At 57.6% G+C, this 16,340-nt stretch overlaps 1 protein-coding gene across 2 annotated transcripts in view; it reads left to right on the top strand.

Annotated features, from left to right (window-relative positions):
- MUC5AC (mucin 5AC, oligomeric mucus/gel-forming) overlaps window positions 1-16,340 on the top strand; it is a 51,555-nt gene that overhangs the window by 23,580 nt on the left and 11,635 nt on the right. Inside the window, exons 30-41 of one of the 2 annotated variants that reach the window (XM_088057841.1) lie at window positions 375-2,400; window positions 2,785-3,402; window positions 3,787-5,406; window positions 5,791-6,402; window positions 6,787-7,404; window positions 7,789-8,406; window positions 8,791-9,402; window positions 9,787-10,899; window positions 11,284-12,903; window positions 13,288-13,905; window positions 14,290-15,386; window positions 15,539-15,762. In XM_088057841.1, the coding sequence (XP_087913967.1) occupies window positions 375-2,400; window positions 2,785-3,402; window positions 3,787-5,406; window positions 5,791-6,402; window positions 6,787-7,404; window positions 7,789-8,406; window positions 8,791-9,402; window positions 9,787-10,899; window positions 11,284-12,903; window positions 13,288-13,905; window positions 14,290-15,386; window positions 15,539-15,762 (11,396 nt within the window). Of the gene's footprint in view, window positions 1-374; window positions 3,412-3,786; window positions 6,403-6,786; window positions 7,405-7,788; window positions 8,407-8,790; window positions 9,403-9,786; window positions 15,387-15,538; window positions 15,763-16,340 lie in introns of both variants that reach the window. The other variant, XM_088057842.1, reaches the window with a different exon arrangement.

Here is a 16,340-nt window from a genome sequence, read left to right as displayed (position 1 = left end):
ATGAAGCAAGATAAAACCAAAGCAAGTAACACTGAACCAAACGCAAAACATGTGAGAGTTGCTTTTTTTCCAATGTGTATAAATTAGACCTGAGCCTTATTTCAGCACCTTGTAACACATAATTTGTATTCTTCTTGGAAGTGGCAGCCTGTCACTACATCAAATTGCAGAGTGGCTGATTTTTTTGTTTGTTTGGTTTTTTTCTGTTCTACAACAAATTATATATAAAATAAACTAATGCTAATAAACTACAGGAGCATAATGCAAGAAAAATGACATTAGGAAAATTGTCAGCCCAATTAAAATAAGAAAAAATATGGTATCCATAGGAATTAATTCTTAATTTCATTGTCTCTTCCTTTTATCCTTTACAGTGTCACCAACTACATCAGTATGTGTTCATGAAGTCTGTACGTGGTCAGAATGGTATGATGGGAGTCTACAGACCCCTGGCTATGATGGGGGAGATTTTGAAACTTTTCATGATTTACAAGCAAAAGGATACGAAGTCTGTAAAGCTCCAAGGGCTGTGGAATGTAGAGCAGAAAAATTCCCTGATATACCACTGAAAGACCTTGGCCAAAAAGTAGAATGCAGTACAACGAAAGGGCTGATATGTTACAACAAGGATCAAATTTCAACAATGTGCAACAACTATGAAATCAGAATCCTCTGCTGTGTTTTTGTACCATGCTCTTCCACAACGCCTCTGAGCACATCAACCCAGGTCACAACTTCAGCTCTGACAGAAACATCTACTGAAACAACGCATTCAGTTACCACGGAACGTACAACATTCACACCTTCAACTACTGAAGAAACAACAACCACAACTAAAATGATGACACCTGTCACCACATCCCCTTCAACAATTCCTCTCTGTTTCAAGGAAAAATGTTACTGGTCAAGATGGTATGATGTCAGTTATCCAGGGTCAGGTTACAATGATGGAGATTTTGACACCATTCAGAACATAAAAAACAAAGGATACAAAGTTTGTGAAAATAGAAAGGATGTGGAATGTAGAGCAGTACGGTTCCCTAATACACCATACCCTCTGCTAGAGCAACACATAACGTGTAACACAGAAGAAGGGTTGAAATGTTACAACAAAGATCAACTGCCACCCATCTGCTATAATTATGAATTAAGATTTAAATGCTGCATAAATATAAGCGTACCATGCGAAACAACCCCTGAAAGTGTTACTACAACAATAGAACCAACTACACTTTGGTCAAGAACAACATCCAAAAAAGGACCAACAACAATAAGTTTACAAACAAAACACAGGACAACAACTGAATACACCGTCCAACCGAAAACAGATTACATACATACCAGAATAACATCAAAACCAACTACACAAAAAACTTACACAGGAGTAATAAGCAGCACATCACCAAAACCTACCACCACCTCCACCACCACCTGTCAACCCGAAGTGTGCACCTGGAGCGAGTGGTTTGACGTTGACTTCCCCTCCTCGGGGCCCAACCAGGGAGACTTTGAAACGTACCAGCACATCCGCGCCGCCGGCAAGCGAATCTGCCGGCAGCCAAAGGAGATCGAGTGCCGGGCGGAGGACTACCCCGACGTTGCCATCCAGCAGGTGGGGCAGGTCGTGCAGTGCGACGTCCACTTTGGACTGGTGTGCAAGAACGAGGACCAGACGGGCAAATTCAAGATGTGCCTCAACTACAAGATCCGCGTGCTCTGCTGCACCCCCAACTACAACTGCTCCATCCAAATCCCCTCCACCCACAGCAGCCCCACCACCAGCACCACAACCACAACGCTGCCAACCTCCTCCCCGGTCACCACCTCCACCTCCACGCCCTACACCTTCACCACCACGAGTCCCACCTCCACGGAAATCAGCACTTCCACCAGCACCACGCCACTGACGTCTACCACCACCTCCACCACCACCTGTCAACCCGAAGTGTGCGCCTGGAGCGAGTGGTTTGACGTTGACTTCCCCTCCTCGGGGCCCAACCAGGGAGACTTTGAAACGTACCAGCACATCCGCGCCGCCGGCAAGCGAATCTGCCGGCAGCCAAAGGAGATCGAGTGCCGGGCGGAGGACTACCCCGACGTTGCCATCCAGCAGGTGGGGCAGGTCGTGCAGTGCGACGTCCACTTTGGACTGGTGTGCAAGAACGAGGACCAGACGGGCAAATTCAAGATGTGCCTCAACTACAAGATCCGCGTGCTCTGCTGCACCCCCAACTACAACTGCTCCATCCAAATCCCCTCCACCCACAGCAGCCCCACCACCAGCACCGCAACCACAACGCTGCCAACCTCCTCCCCGGTCACCACTTCCACCTCCACGCCCTACACCTTCACCACCACGAGTCCCACCTCCACGGAAATCAGCACTTCCACCAGCACCACGCCACTGACGTCTACCACCACCTCCACCACCACCTGTCAACCCGAAGTGTGCGCCTGGAGCGAGTGGTTTGACGTTGACTTCCCCTCCTCGGGGCCCAACCAGGGAGACTTTGAAACGTACCAGCACATCCGCGCCGCCGGCAAGCGAATCTGCCGGCAGCCAAAGGAGATCGAGTGCCGGGCGGAGGACTACCCCGACGTTGCCATCCAGCAGGTGGGGCAGGTCGTGCAGTGCGACGTCCACTTTGGACTGGTGTGCAAGAACGAGGACCAGACGGGCAAATTCAAGATGTGCCTCAACTACAAGATCCGCGTGCTCTGCTGCACCCCCAACTACAACTGCTCCATCCAAATCCCCTCCACCCACAGCAGCCCCACCACCAGCACCGCAACCACAACGCTGCCAACCTCCTCCCCGGTCACCACTTCCACCTCCACGCCCTACACCTTCACCACCACGAGTCCCACCTCCACGGAAATCAGCACTTCCACCAGCACCACGCCACTGACGTCTACCACCACCTCCACCACCACCTGTCAACCCGAAGTGTGCGCCTGGAGCGAGTGGTTTGACGTTGACTTCCCCTCCTCGGGGCCCAACCAGGGAGACTTTGAAACGTACCAGCACATCCGCGCCGCCGGCAAGCGAATCTGCCGGCAGCCAAAGGAGATCGAGTGCCGGGCGGAGGACTACCCCGACGTTGCCATCCAGCAGGTGGGGCAGGTCGTGCAGTGCGACGTCCACTTTGGACTGGTGTGCAAGAACGAGGACCAGACGGGCAAATTCAAGATGTGCCTCAACTACAAGATCCGCGTGCTCTGCTGCACCCCCAACTACAACTGCTCCATCCAAATCCCCTCCACCCACAGCAGCCCCACCACCAGCACCGCAACCACAACGCTGCCAACCTCCTCCCCGGTCACCACTTCCACCTCCACGCCCTACACCTTCACCACCACGAGTCCCACCTCCACGGAAATCAGCACTTCCACCAGCACCACGCCACTGACGTCTACCACCACCTCCACCACCACCTGTCAACCCGAAGTGTGCGCCTGGAGCGAGTGGTTTGACGTTGACTTCCCCTCCTCGGGGCCCAACCAGGGAGACTTTGAAACGTACCAGCACATCCGCGCCGCCGGCAAGCGAATCTGCCGGCAGCCAAAGGAGATCGAGTGCCGGGCGGAGGACTACCCCGACGTTGCCATCCAGCAGGTGGGGCAGGTCGTGCAGTGCGACGTCCACTTTGGACTGGTGTGCAAGAACGAGGACCAGACGGGCAAATTCAAGATGTGCCTCAACTACAAGATCCGCGTGCTCTGCTGCACCCCCAACTACAACTGCTCCATCCAAATCCCCTCCACCCACAGCAGCCCCACCACCAGCACCGCAACCACAACGCTGCCAACCTCCTCCCCGGTCACCACTTCCACCTCCACGCCCTACACCTTCACCACCACGAGTCCCACCTCCACGGAAATCAGCACTTCCACCAGCACCACGCCACTGACGTCTACCACCACCTCCACCACCACCTGTCAACCCGAAGTGTGCGCCTGGAGCGAGTGGTTTGACGTTGACTTCCCCTCCTCGGGGCCCAACCAGGGAGACTTTGAAACGTACCAGCACATCCGCGCCGCCGGCAAGCGAATCTGCCGGCAGCCAAAGGAGATCGAGTGCCGGGCGGAGGACTACCCCGACGTTGCCATCCAGCAGGTGGGGCAGGTCGTGCAGTGCGACGTCCACTTTGGACTGGTGTGCAAGAACGAGGACCAGACGGGCAAATTCAAGATGTGCCTCAACTACAAGATCCGCGTGCTCTGCTGCACCCCCAACTACAACTGCTCCATCCAAATCACCTCCACCCACAGCAGCCCCACCACCAGCACCGCAACCACAACGCTGCCAACCTCCTCCCCGGTCACCACCTCCACCTCCACGCCCTACACCTTCACCACCACGAGTCCCACCTCCACGGAAATCAGCACTTCCACCAGCACCACGCCACTGACGTCTACCACCACCTCCACCACCACCTGTCAACCTGAAGTGTGCACCTGGAGCGAGTGGTTTGACGTTGACTTCCCCTCCTCGGGGCCCAACCAGGGAGACTTTGAAACGTACCAGCACATCCGCGCCGCCGGCAAGCGAATCTGCCGGCAGCCAAAGGAGATCGAGTGCCGGGCGGAGGACTACCCCGACGTTGCCATCCAGCAGGTGGGGCAGGTCGTGCAGTGCGACGTCCACTTTGGACTGGTGTGCAAGAACGAGGACCAGACGGGCAAATTCAAGATGTGCCTCAACTACAAGATCCGCGTGCTCTGCTGCACCCCCAACTACAACTGCTCCATCCAAATCCCCTCCACCCACAGCAGCCCCACCACCAGCACCGCAACCACAACGCTGCCAACCTCCTCCCCGGTCACCACTTCCACCTCCACGCCCTACACCTTCACCACCACGAGTCCCACCTCCACGGAAATCAGCACTTCCACCAGCACCACGCCACTGACGTCTACCACCACCTCCACCACCACCTGTCAACCCGAAGTGTGCACCTGGAGCGAGTGGTTTGACGTTGACTTCCCCTCCTCGGGGCCCAACCAGGGAGACTTTGAAACGTACCAGCACATCCGCGCCGCCGGCAAGCGAATCTGCCGGCAGCCAAAGGAGATCGAGTGCCGGGCGGAGGACTACCCCGACGTTGCCATCCAGCAGGTGGGGCAGGTCGTGCAGTGCGACGTCCACTTTGGACTGGTGTGCAAGAACGAGGACCAGACGGGCAAATTCAAGATGTGCCTCAACTACAAGATCCGCGTGCTCTGCTGCACCCCCAACTACAACTGCTCCATCCAAATCCCCTCCACCCACAGCAGCCCCACCACCAGCACTGCAACCACAACGCTGCCAACCTCCTCCCCGGTCACCACTTCCACCTCCACGCCCTACACCTTCACCACCACGAGTCCCACCTCCACGGAAATCAGCACTTCCACCAGCACCACGCCACTGACGTCTACCACCACCTCCACCACCACCTGTCAACCCGAAGTGTGCACCTGGAGCGAGTGGTTTGACGTTGACTTCCCCTCCTCGGGGCCCAACCAGGGAGACTTTGAAACGTACCAGCACATCCGCGCCGCCGGCAAGCGAATCTGCCGGCAGCCAAAGGAGATCGAGTGCCGGGCGGAAGACTACCCCGACGTTGCCATCCAGCAGGTGGGGCAGGTCGTGCAGTGCGACGTCCACTTTGGACTGGTGTGCAAGAACGAGGACCAGACGGGCAAATTCAAGATGTGCCTCAACTACAAGATCCGCGTGCTCTGCTGCACCCCCAACTACAACTGCTCCATCCAAATCCCCTCCACCCACAGCAGCCCCACCACCAGCACCGCAACCACAACGCTGCCAACCTCCTCCCCGGTCACCACTTCCACCTCCACGCCCTACACCTTCACCACCACGAGTCCCACCTCCACGGAAATCAGCACTTCCACCAGCACCACGCCACTGACGTCTACCACCACCTCCACCACCACCTGTCAACCCGAAGTGTGCACCTGGAGCGAGTGGTTTGACGTTGACTTCCCCTCCTCGGGGCCCAACCAGGGAGACTTTGAAACGTACCAGCACATCCGCGCCGCCGGCAAGCGAATCTGCCGGCAGCCAAAGGAGATCGAGTGCCGGGCGGAAGACTACCCCGACGTTGCCATCCAGCAGGTGGGGCAGGTCGTGCAGTGCGACGTCCACTTTGGACTGGTGTGCAAGAACGAGGACCAGACGGGCAAATTCAAGATGTGCCTCAACTACAAGATCCGCGTGCTCTGCTGCACCCCCAACTACAACTGCTCCATCCAAATCCCCTCCACCCACAGCAGCCCCACCACCAGCACCACAACCACAACGCTGCCAACCTCCTCCCCGGTCACCACCTCCACACCCTACACCTTCACCACCACGAGTCCCACCTCCACGGAAATCAGCACTTCCACCAGCACCACGCCTCTGACATCTACCACCACCTCCACCACCACCTGTCAACCCGAAGTGTGCGCCTGGAGCGAGTGGTTTGACGTTGACTTCCCCTCCTCGGGGCCCAACCAGGGAGACTTTGAAACGTACCAGCACATCCGCGCCGCCGGCAAGCGAATCTGCCGGCAGCCAAAGGAGATCGAGTGCCGGGCGGAGGACTACCCCGACGTTGCCATCCAGCAGGTGGGGCAGGTCGTGCAGTGCGACGTCCACTTTGGACTGGTGTGCAAGAACGAGGACCAGACGGGCAAATTCAAGATGTGCCTCAACTACAAGATCCGCGTGCTCTGCTGCACCCCCAACTACAACTGCTCCATCCAAATCCCCTCCACCCACAGCAGCCCCACCACCAGCACCGCAACCACAACGCTGCCAACCTCCTCCCCGGTCACCACTTCCACCTCCACGCCCTACACCTTCACCACCACGAGTCCCACCTCCACGGAAATCAGCACTTCCACCAGCACCACGCCACTGACGTCTACCACCACCTCCACCACCACCTGTCAACCCGAAGTGTGCACCTGGAGCGAGTGGTTTGACGTTGACTTCCCCTCCTCGGGGCCCAACCAGGGAGACTTTGAAACGTACCAGCACATCCGCGCCGCCGGCAAGCGAATCTGCCGGCAGCCAAAGGAGATCGAGTGCCGGGCGGAGGACTACCCCGACGTTGCCATCCAGCAGGTGGGGCAGGTTGTGCAGTGCGACGTCCACTTTGGACTGGTGTGCAAGAACGAGGACCAGACGGGCAAATTCAAGATGTGCCTCAACTACAAGATCCGCGTGCTCTGCTGCACCCCCAACTACAACTGCTCCATCCAAATCCCCTCCACCCACAGCAGCCCCACCACCAGCACCGCAACCACAACGCTGCCAACCTCCTCCCCGGTCACCACTTCCACCTCCACGCCCTACACCTTCACCACCACGAGTCCCACCTCCACGGAAATCAGCACTTCCACCAGCACCACGCCACTGACGTCTACCACCACCTCCACCACCACCTGTCAACCCGAAGTGTGCGCCTGGAGCGAGTGGTTTGACGTTGACTTCCCCTCCTCGGGGCCCAACCAGGGAGACGTTGAAACGTACCAGCACATCCGCGCCGCCGGCAAGCGAATCTGCCGGCAGCCAAAGGAGATCGAGTGCCGGGCGGAGGACTACCCCGACGTTGCCATCCAGCAGGTGGGGCAGGTCGTGCAGTGCGACGTCCACTTTGGACTGGTGTGCAAGAACGAGGACCAGACGGGCAAATTCAAGATGTGCCTCAACTACAAGATCCGCGTGCTCTGCTGCACCCCCAACTACAACTGCTCCATCCAAATCCCCTCCACCCACAGCAGCCCCACCACCAGCACCGCAACCACAACGCTGCCAACCTCCTCCCCGGTCACCACTTCCACCTCCACGCCCTACACCTTCACCACCACGAGTCCCACCTCCACGGAAATCAGCACTTCCACCAGCACCACGCCACTGACGTCTACCACCACCTACACCACCACCTGTCAACCCGAAGTGTGCACATGGAGCGAGTGGTTTGACGTTGACTTCCCCTCCTCGGGGCCCAACCAGGGAGACTTTGAAACGTACCAGCACATCCGCGCCGCCGGCAAGCGAATCTGCCGGCAGCCAAAGGAGATCGAGTGCCGGGCGGAGGACTACCCCGACGTTGCCATCCAGCAGGTGGGGCAGGTCGTGCAGTGCGACGTCCACTTTGGACTGGTGTGCAAGAACGAGGACCAGACGGGCAAATTCAAGATGTGCCTCAACTACAAGATCCGCGTGCTCTGCTGCACCCCCAACTACAACTGCTCCATCCAAATCCCCTCCACCCACAGCAGCCCCACCACCAGCACCGCAACCACAACGCTGCCAACCTCCTCCCCGGTCACCACTTCCACCTCCACGCCCTACACCTTCACCACCACGAGTCCCACCTCCACGGAAATCAGCACTTCCACCAGCACCACGCCACTGACGTCTACCACCACCTCCACCACCACCTGTCAACCCGAAGTGTGCACCTGGAGCGAGTGGTTTGACGTTGACTTCCCCTCCTCGGGGCCCAACCAGGGAGACTTTGAAACGTACCAGCACATCCGCGCCGCCGGCAAGCGAATCTGCCGGCAGCCAAAGGAGATCGAGTGCCGGGCGGAAGACTACCCCGACGTTGCCATCCAGCAGGTGGGGCAGGTCGTGCAGTGCGACGTCCACTTTGGACTGGTGTGCAAGAACGAGGACCAGACGGGCAAATTCAAGATGTGCCTCAACTACAAGATCCGCGTGCTCTGCTGCACCCCCAACTACAACTGCTCCATCCAAATCCCCTCCACCCACAGCAGCCCCACCACCAGCACCGCAACCACAACGCTGCCAACCTCCTCCCCGGTCACCACTTCCACCTCCACGCCCTACACCTTCACCACCACGAGTCCCACCTCCACGGAAATCAGCACTTCCACCAGCACCACGCCACTGACGTCTACCACCACCTCCACCACCACCTGTCAACCCGAAGTGTGCACCTGGAGCGAGTGGTTTGACGTTGACTTCCCCTCCTCGGGGCCCAACCAGGGAGACTTTGAAACGTACCAGCACATCCGCGCCGCCGGCAAGCGAATCTGCCGGCAGCCAAAGGAGATCGAGTGCCGGGCGGAAGACTACCCCGACGTTGCCATCCAGCAGGTGGGGCAGGTCGTGCAGTGCGACGTCCACTTTGGACTGGTGTGCAAGAACGAGGACCAGACGGGCAAATTCAAGATGTGCCTCAACTACAAGATCCGCGTGCTCTGCTGCACCCCCAACTACAACTGCTCCATCCAAATCCCCTCCACCCACAGCAGCCCCACCACCAGCACCGCAACCACAACGCTGCCAACCTCCTCCCCGGTCACCACCTCCACGCCCTACACCTTCACCACCACGAGTCCCACCTCCACGGAAATCAGCACTTCCACCAGCACCACGCCACTGACGTCTACCACCACCTCCACCACCACCTGTCAACCCGAAGTGTGCGCCTGGAGCGAGTGGTTTGACGTTGACTTCCCCTCCTCGGGGCCCAACCAGGGAGACTTTGAAACGTACCGGCACATCCGCGCCGCCGGCAAGCGAATCTGCCGGCAGCCAAAGGAGATCGAGTGCCGGGCGGAGGACTACCCCGACGTTGCCATCCAGCAGGTGGGGCAGGTCGTGCAGTGCGACGTCCACTTTGGACTGGTGTGCAAGAACGAGGACCAGACGGGCAAATTCAAGATGTGCCTCAACTACAAGATCCGCGTGCTCTGCTGCACCCCCAACTACAACTGCTCCATCCAAATCCCCTCCACCCACAGCAGCCCCACCACCAGCACCGCAACCACAACGCTGCCAACCTCCTCCCCGGTCACCACCTCCACGCCCTACACCTTCACCACCACGAGTCCCACCTCCACGGAAATCAGCACTTCCACCAGCACCACGCCACTGACGTCTACCACCACCTCCACCACCACCTGTCAACCCGAAGTGTGCACCTGGAGCGAGTGGTTTGACGTTGACTTCCCCTCCTCGGGGCCCAACCAGGGAGACTTTGAAACGTACCAGCACATCCGCGCCGCCGGCAAGCGAATCTGCCGGCAGCCAAAGGAGATCGAGTGCCGGGCGGAGGACTACCCCGACGTTGCCATCCAGCAGGTGGGGCAGGTCGTGCAGTGCGACGTCCACTTTGGACTGGTGTGCAAGAACGAGGACCAGACGGGCAAATTCAAGATGTGCCTCAACTACAAGATCCGCGTGCTCTGCTGCACCCCCAACTACAACTGCTCCATCCAAATCCCCTCCACCCACAGCAGCCCCACCACCAGCACCGCAACCACAACGCTGCCAACCTCCTCCCCGGTCACCACTTCCACCTCCACGCCCTACACTTTCACCACCACGAGTCCCACCTCCACGGAAATCAGCACTTCCACCAGCACCACGCCACTGACGTCTACCACCACCTCCACCACCACCTGTCAACCCGAAGTGTGCACATGGAGCGAGTGGTTTGACGTTGACTTCCCCTCCTCGGGGCCCAACCAGGGAGACTTTGAAACGTACCAGCACATCCGCGCCGCCGGCAAGCGAATCTGCCGGCAGCCAAAGGAGATCGAGTGCCGGGCGGAGGACTACCCCGACGTTGCCATCCAGCAGGTGGGGCAGGTCGTGCAGTGCGACGTCCACTTTGGACTGGTGTGCAAGAACGAGGACCAGACGGGCAAATTCAAGATGTGCCTCAACTACAAGATCCGCGTGCTCTGCTGCACCCCCAACTACAACTGCTCCATCCAAATCCCCTCCACCCACAGCAGCCCCACCACCAGCACCGCAACCACAACGCTGCCAACCTCCTCCCCGGTCACCACTTCCACCTCCACGCCCTACACCTTCACCACCACGAGTCCCACCTCCACGGAAATCAGCACTTCCACCAGCACCACGCCACTGACGTCTACCACCACCTCCACCACCACCTGTCAACCCGAAGTGTGCGCCTGGAGCGAGTGGTTTGACGTTGACTTCCCCTCCTCGGGGCCCAACCAGGGAGACTTTGAAACGTACCAGCACATCCGCGCCGCCGGCAAGCGAATCTGCCGGCAGCCAAAGGAGATCGAGTGCCGGGCGGAGGACTACCCCGACGTTGCCATCCAGCAGGTGGGGCAGGTCGTGCAGTGCGACGTCCACTTTGGACTGGTGTGCAAGAACGAGGACCAGACGGGCAAATTCAAGATGTGCCTCAACTACAAGATCCGCGTGCTCTGCTGCACCCCCAACTACAACTGCTCCATCCAAATCCCCTCCACCCACAGCAGCCCCACCACCAGCACCGCAACCACAACGCTGCCAACCTCCTCCCCGGTCACCACTTCCACCTCCACGTCCTACACCTTCACCACCACGAGTCCCACCTCCACGGAAATCAGCACTTCCACCAGCACCACGCCACTGACGTCTACCACCACCTCCACCACCACCTGTCAACCCGAAGTGTGCACCTGGAGCGAGTGGTTTGACGTTGACTTCCCCTCCTCGGGGCCCAACCAGGGAGACTTTGAAACGTACCAGCACATCCGCGCCGCCGGCAAGCGAATCTGCCGGCAGCCAAAGGAGATCGAGTGCCGGGCGGAGGACTACCCCGACGTTGCCATCCAGCAGGTGGGGCAGGTCGTGCAGTGCGACGTCCACTTTGGACTGGTGTGCAAGAACGAGGACCAGACGGGCAAATTCAAGATGTGCCTCAACTACAAGATCCGCGTGCTCTGCTGCACCCCCAACTACAACTGCTCCATCCAAATCCCCTCCACCCACAGCAGCCCCACCACCAGCACCGCAACCACAACGCTGCCAACCTCCTCCCCGGTCACCACTTCCACCTCCACGCCCTACACTTTCACCACCACGAGTCCCACCTCCACGGAAATCAGCACTTCCACCAGCACCACGCCACTGACGTCTACCACCACCTCCACCACCACCTGTCAACCCGAAGTGTGCACATGGAGCGAGTGGTTTGACGTTGACTTCCCCTCCTCGGGGCCCAACCAGGGAGACTTTGAAACGTACCAGCACATCCGCGCCGCCGGCAAGCGAATCTGCCGGCAGCCAAAGGAGATCGAGTGCCGGGCGGAGGACTACCCCGACGTTGCCATCCAGCAGGTGGGGCAGGTCGTGCAGTGCGACGTCCACTTTGGACTGGTGTGCAAGAACGAGGACCAGACGGGCAAATTCAAGATGTGCCTCAACTACAAGATCCGCGTGCTCTGCTGCACCCCCAACTACAACTGCTCCATCCAAATCCCCTCCACCCACAGCAGCCCCACCACCAGCACCGCAACCACAACGCTGCCAACCTCCTCCCCGGTCACCACTTCCACCTCCACGCCCTACACTTTCACCACCACGAGTCCCACCTCCACGGAAATCAGCACTTCCACCAGCACCACGCCACTGACGTCTACCACCACCTCCACCACCACCTGTCAACCCGAAGTGTGCACATGGAGCGAGTGGTTTGACGTTGACTTCCCCTCCTCGGGGCCCAACCAGGGAGACTTTGAAACGTACCAGCACATCCGCGCCGCCGGCAAGCGAATCTGCCGGCAGCCAAAGGAGATCGAGTGCCGGGCGGAGGACTACCCCGACGTTGCCATCCAGCAGGTGGGGCAGGTCGTGCAGTGCGACGTCCACTTTGGACTGGTGTGCAAGAACGAGGACCAGACGGGCAAATTCAAGATGTGCCTCAACTACAAGATCCGCGTGCTCTGCTGCACCCCCAACTACAACTGCTCCATCCAAATCCCCTCCACCCACAGCAGCCCCACCACCAGCACCGCAACCACAACGCTGCCAACCTCCTCCCCGGTCACCACTTCCACCTCCACGCCCTACACCTTCACCACCACGAGTCCCACCTCCACGGAAATCAGCACTTCCACCAGCACCACGCCACTGACGTCTACCACCACCTCCACCACCACCTGTCAACCCGAAGTGTGCGCCTGGAGCGAGTGGTTTGACGTTGACTTCCCCTCCTCGGGGCCCAACCAGGGAGACTTTGAAACGTACCAGCACATCCGCGCCGCCGGCAAGCGAATCTGCCGGCAGCCAAAGGAGATCGAGTGCCGGGCGGAGGACTACCCCGACGTTGCCATCCAGCAGGTGGGGCAGGTCGTGCAGTGCGACGTCCACTTTGGACTGGTGTGCAAGAACGAGGACCAGACGGGCAAATTCAAGATGTGCCTCAACTACAAGATCCGCGTGCTCTGCTGCACCCCCAACTACAACTGCTCCATCCAAATCCCCTCCACCCACAGCAGCCCCACCACCAGCACCGCAACCACAACGCTGCCAACCTCCTCCCCGGTCACCACTTCCACCTCCACGTCCTACACCTTCACCACCACGAGTCCCACCTCCACGGAAATCAGCACTTCCACCAGCACCACGCCACTGACGTCTACCACCACCTCCACCACCACCTGTCAACCCGAAGTGTGCACCTGGAGCGAGTGGTTTGACGTTGACTTCCCCTCCTCGGGGCCCAACCAGGGAGACTTTGAAACGTACCAGCACATCCGCGCCGCCGGCAAGCGAATCTGCCGGCAGCCAAAGGAGATCGAGTGCCGGGCGGAGGACTACCCCGACGTTGCCATCCAGCAGGTGGGGCAGGTCGTGCAGTGCGACGTCCACTTTGGACTGGTGTGCAAGAACGAGGACCAGACGGGCAAATTCAAGATGTGCCTCAACTACAAGATCCGCGTGCTCTGCTGCACCCCCAACTACAACTGCTCCATCCAAATCCCCTCCACCCACAGCAGCCCCACCACCAGCACCGCAACCACAACGCTGCCAACCTCCTCCCCGGTCACCACTTCCACCTCCACGCCCTACACTTTCACCACCACGAGTCCCACCTCCACGGAAATCAGCACTTCCACCAGCACCACGCCACTGACGTCTACCACCACCTCCACCACCACCTGTCAACCCGAAGTGTGCACATGGAGCGAGTGGTTTGACGTTGACTTCCCCTCCTCGGGGCCCAACCAGGGAGACTTTGAAACGTACCAGCACATCCGCGCCGCCGGCAAGCGAATCTGCCGGCAGCCAAAGGAGATCGAGTGCCGGGCGGAGGACTACCCCGACGTTGCCATCCAGCAGGTGGGGCAGGTCGTGCAGTGCGACGTCCACTTTGGACTGGTGTGCAAGAACGAGGACCAGACGGGCAAATTCAAGATGTGCCTCAACTACAAGATCCGCGTGCTCTGCTGCACCCCCAACTACAACTGCTCCATCCAAATCCCCTCCACCCACAGCAGCCCCACCACCAGCACCGCAACCACAACGCTGCCAACCTCCTCCCCGGTCACCACTTCCACCTCCACGCCCTACACCTTCACCACCACGAGTCCCACCTCCACGGAAATCAGCACTTCCACCAGCACCACGCCACTGACGTCTACCACCACCTCCACCACCACCTGTCAACCCGAAGTGTGCACATGGAGCGAGTGGTTTGACGTTGACTTCCCCTCCTCGGGGCCCAACCAGGGAGACTTTGAAACGTACCAGCACATCCGCGCCGCCGGCAAGCGAATCTGCCGGCAGCCAAAGGAGATCGAGTGCCGGGCGGAGGACTACCCCGACGTTGCCATCCAGCAGGTGGGGCAGGTCGTGCAGTGCGACGTCCACTTTGGACTGGTGTGCAAGAACGAGGACCAGACGGGCAAATTCAAGATGTGCCTCAACTACAAGATCCGCGTGCTCTGCTGCACCCCCAACTACAACTGCTCCATCCAAATCCCCTCCACCCACAGCAGCCCCACCACCAGCACCGCAACCACAACGCTGCCAACCTCCTCCCCGGTCACCACTTCCACCTCCACGCCCTACACCTTCACCACCACGAGTCCCACCTCCACGGAAATCAGCACTTCCACCAGCACCACGCCACTGACGTCTACCACCACCTCCACCACCACCTGTCAACCCGAAGTGTGCACCTGGAGCGAGTGGTTTGACGTTGACTTCCCCTCCTCGGGGCCCAACCAGGGAGACTTTGAAACGTACCAGCACATCCGCGCCGCCGGCAAGCGAATCTGCCGGCAGCCAAAGGAGATCGAGTGCCGGGCGGAGGACTACCCCGACGTTGCCATCCAGCAGGTGGGGCAGGTCGTGCAGTGCGACGTCCACTTTGGACTGGTGTGCAAGAACGAGGACCAGACGGGCAAATTCAAGATGTGCCTCAACTACAAGATCCGCGTGCTCTGCTGCACCCCCAACTACAACTGCTCGTTCTCTACCCCTTTAACCACCACCAGGACATCCACAATTATTACGCGAAGTGAAGCTGTCTTTACCTCATCTCCACCTGTGGTTTCTACTACGCCGTGTTTCTGCAAGATTGGTGATGCTATTTTTTCACCTGGTTAGTTTTCTTGTTTTTGATTCCTCTTTATTTGTTTCATTTTTTTCTCTTTCTTTTTTTCTCTTTTCATCTTATGAACATTTTTTTTTCCTTTCTTACTTTTTATATTTTTTGTTTTTATTTAATATTTCCTTGTATTTCCTGTTCTTCAGGTGATTTGATTTACAATAGAATGGATAGTGATGGATGCAGATTTTATGCCATTTGCAGCCCAACATGTGATATTGAACGACACACTGTGAATTGTAATGTCTCTACTTCACCAGCCACTACTTCCTCTGAGTGGTCTACAGTAACAACATCAGTTCCTTTGCGTCCCACCTCTGCAAATGTTGTTTTTCATGGTTGTGTTTCCGCTCTTTATCCTCCATTACAAGTACGTAACTTCTGTGTTATTTTTTGACTTTTGGAATAGTATCCTTTTTTGAGTGGTAGCACATTGGAACAATATGTAGTGTTTAAACCTTACATGTGTTGATTGTCTTAATTATTTTGCTAATGATGAGCAGTATGTAGGACCTAATGTTTGAGCTTTCCTTTTCCTGAATTTCAGTTTTTATACTGCTAGAGCAAGTTACAGTATTCTTTCTTGTTACTCTATTTTTAATATAACTCTTCGGTGCATTGTGCATTTAAGGAATCTTTCCACTGACATAATAGAAGGAGTTTTCTTGTGGGTTTTATTTTTTCAGTACAGGGAAGTAGTTAAGATACAGTAAAGGCTTGTATGTGTTTCTGTTCTCCTGCCTTTTTATCTTTACTCCTTTAAACTTTCTCCATTGTTATGCTCTCTGTTGACCTTGAGGTATGCTATACATAGAATAGAGGAAATAATTTCCTGTAACCTAATACATATCTCTCAAGCCCCAGAAGAGCTCCTCATGCAGAAGCAGCAAGTGTAGTTAAGGTCCCTTCCTCCTTTTTACATTAAAAAAAGAAATCTTGTAGAATATT

The sequence above is a fragment of the Pseudopodoces humilis genome, chromosome 7, assembly GCF_049639895.1.
Source record: "Pseudopodoces humilis isolate 2021_Gansu_Grassland_sample_001 chromosome 7, ASM4963989v1, whole genome shotgun sequence".
NCBI classification, from domain to species: Eukaryota; Metazoa; Chordata; class Aves; order Passeriformes; family Paridae; genus Pseudopodoces; species Pseudopodoces humilis.
The sequence above is the reverse complement of the archived record's forward strand: the minus strand, read 5'-3'. Positions and strand labels throughout refer to the sequence as shown.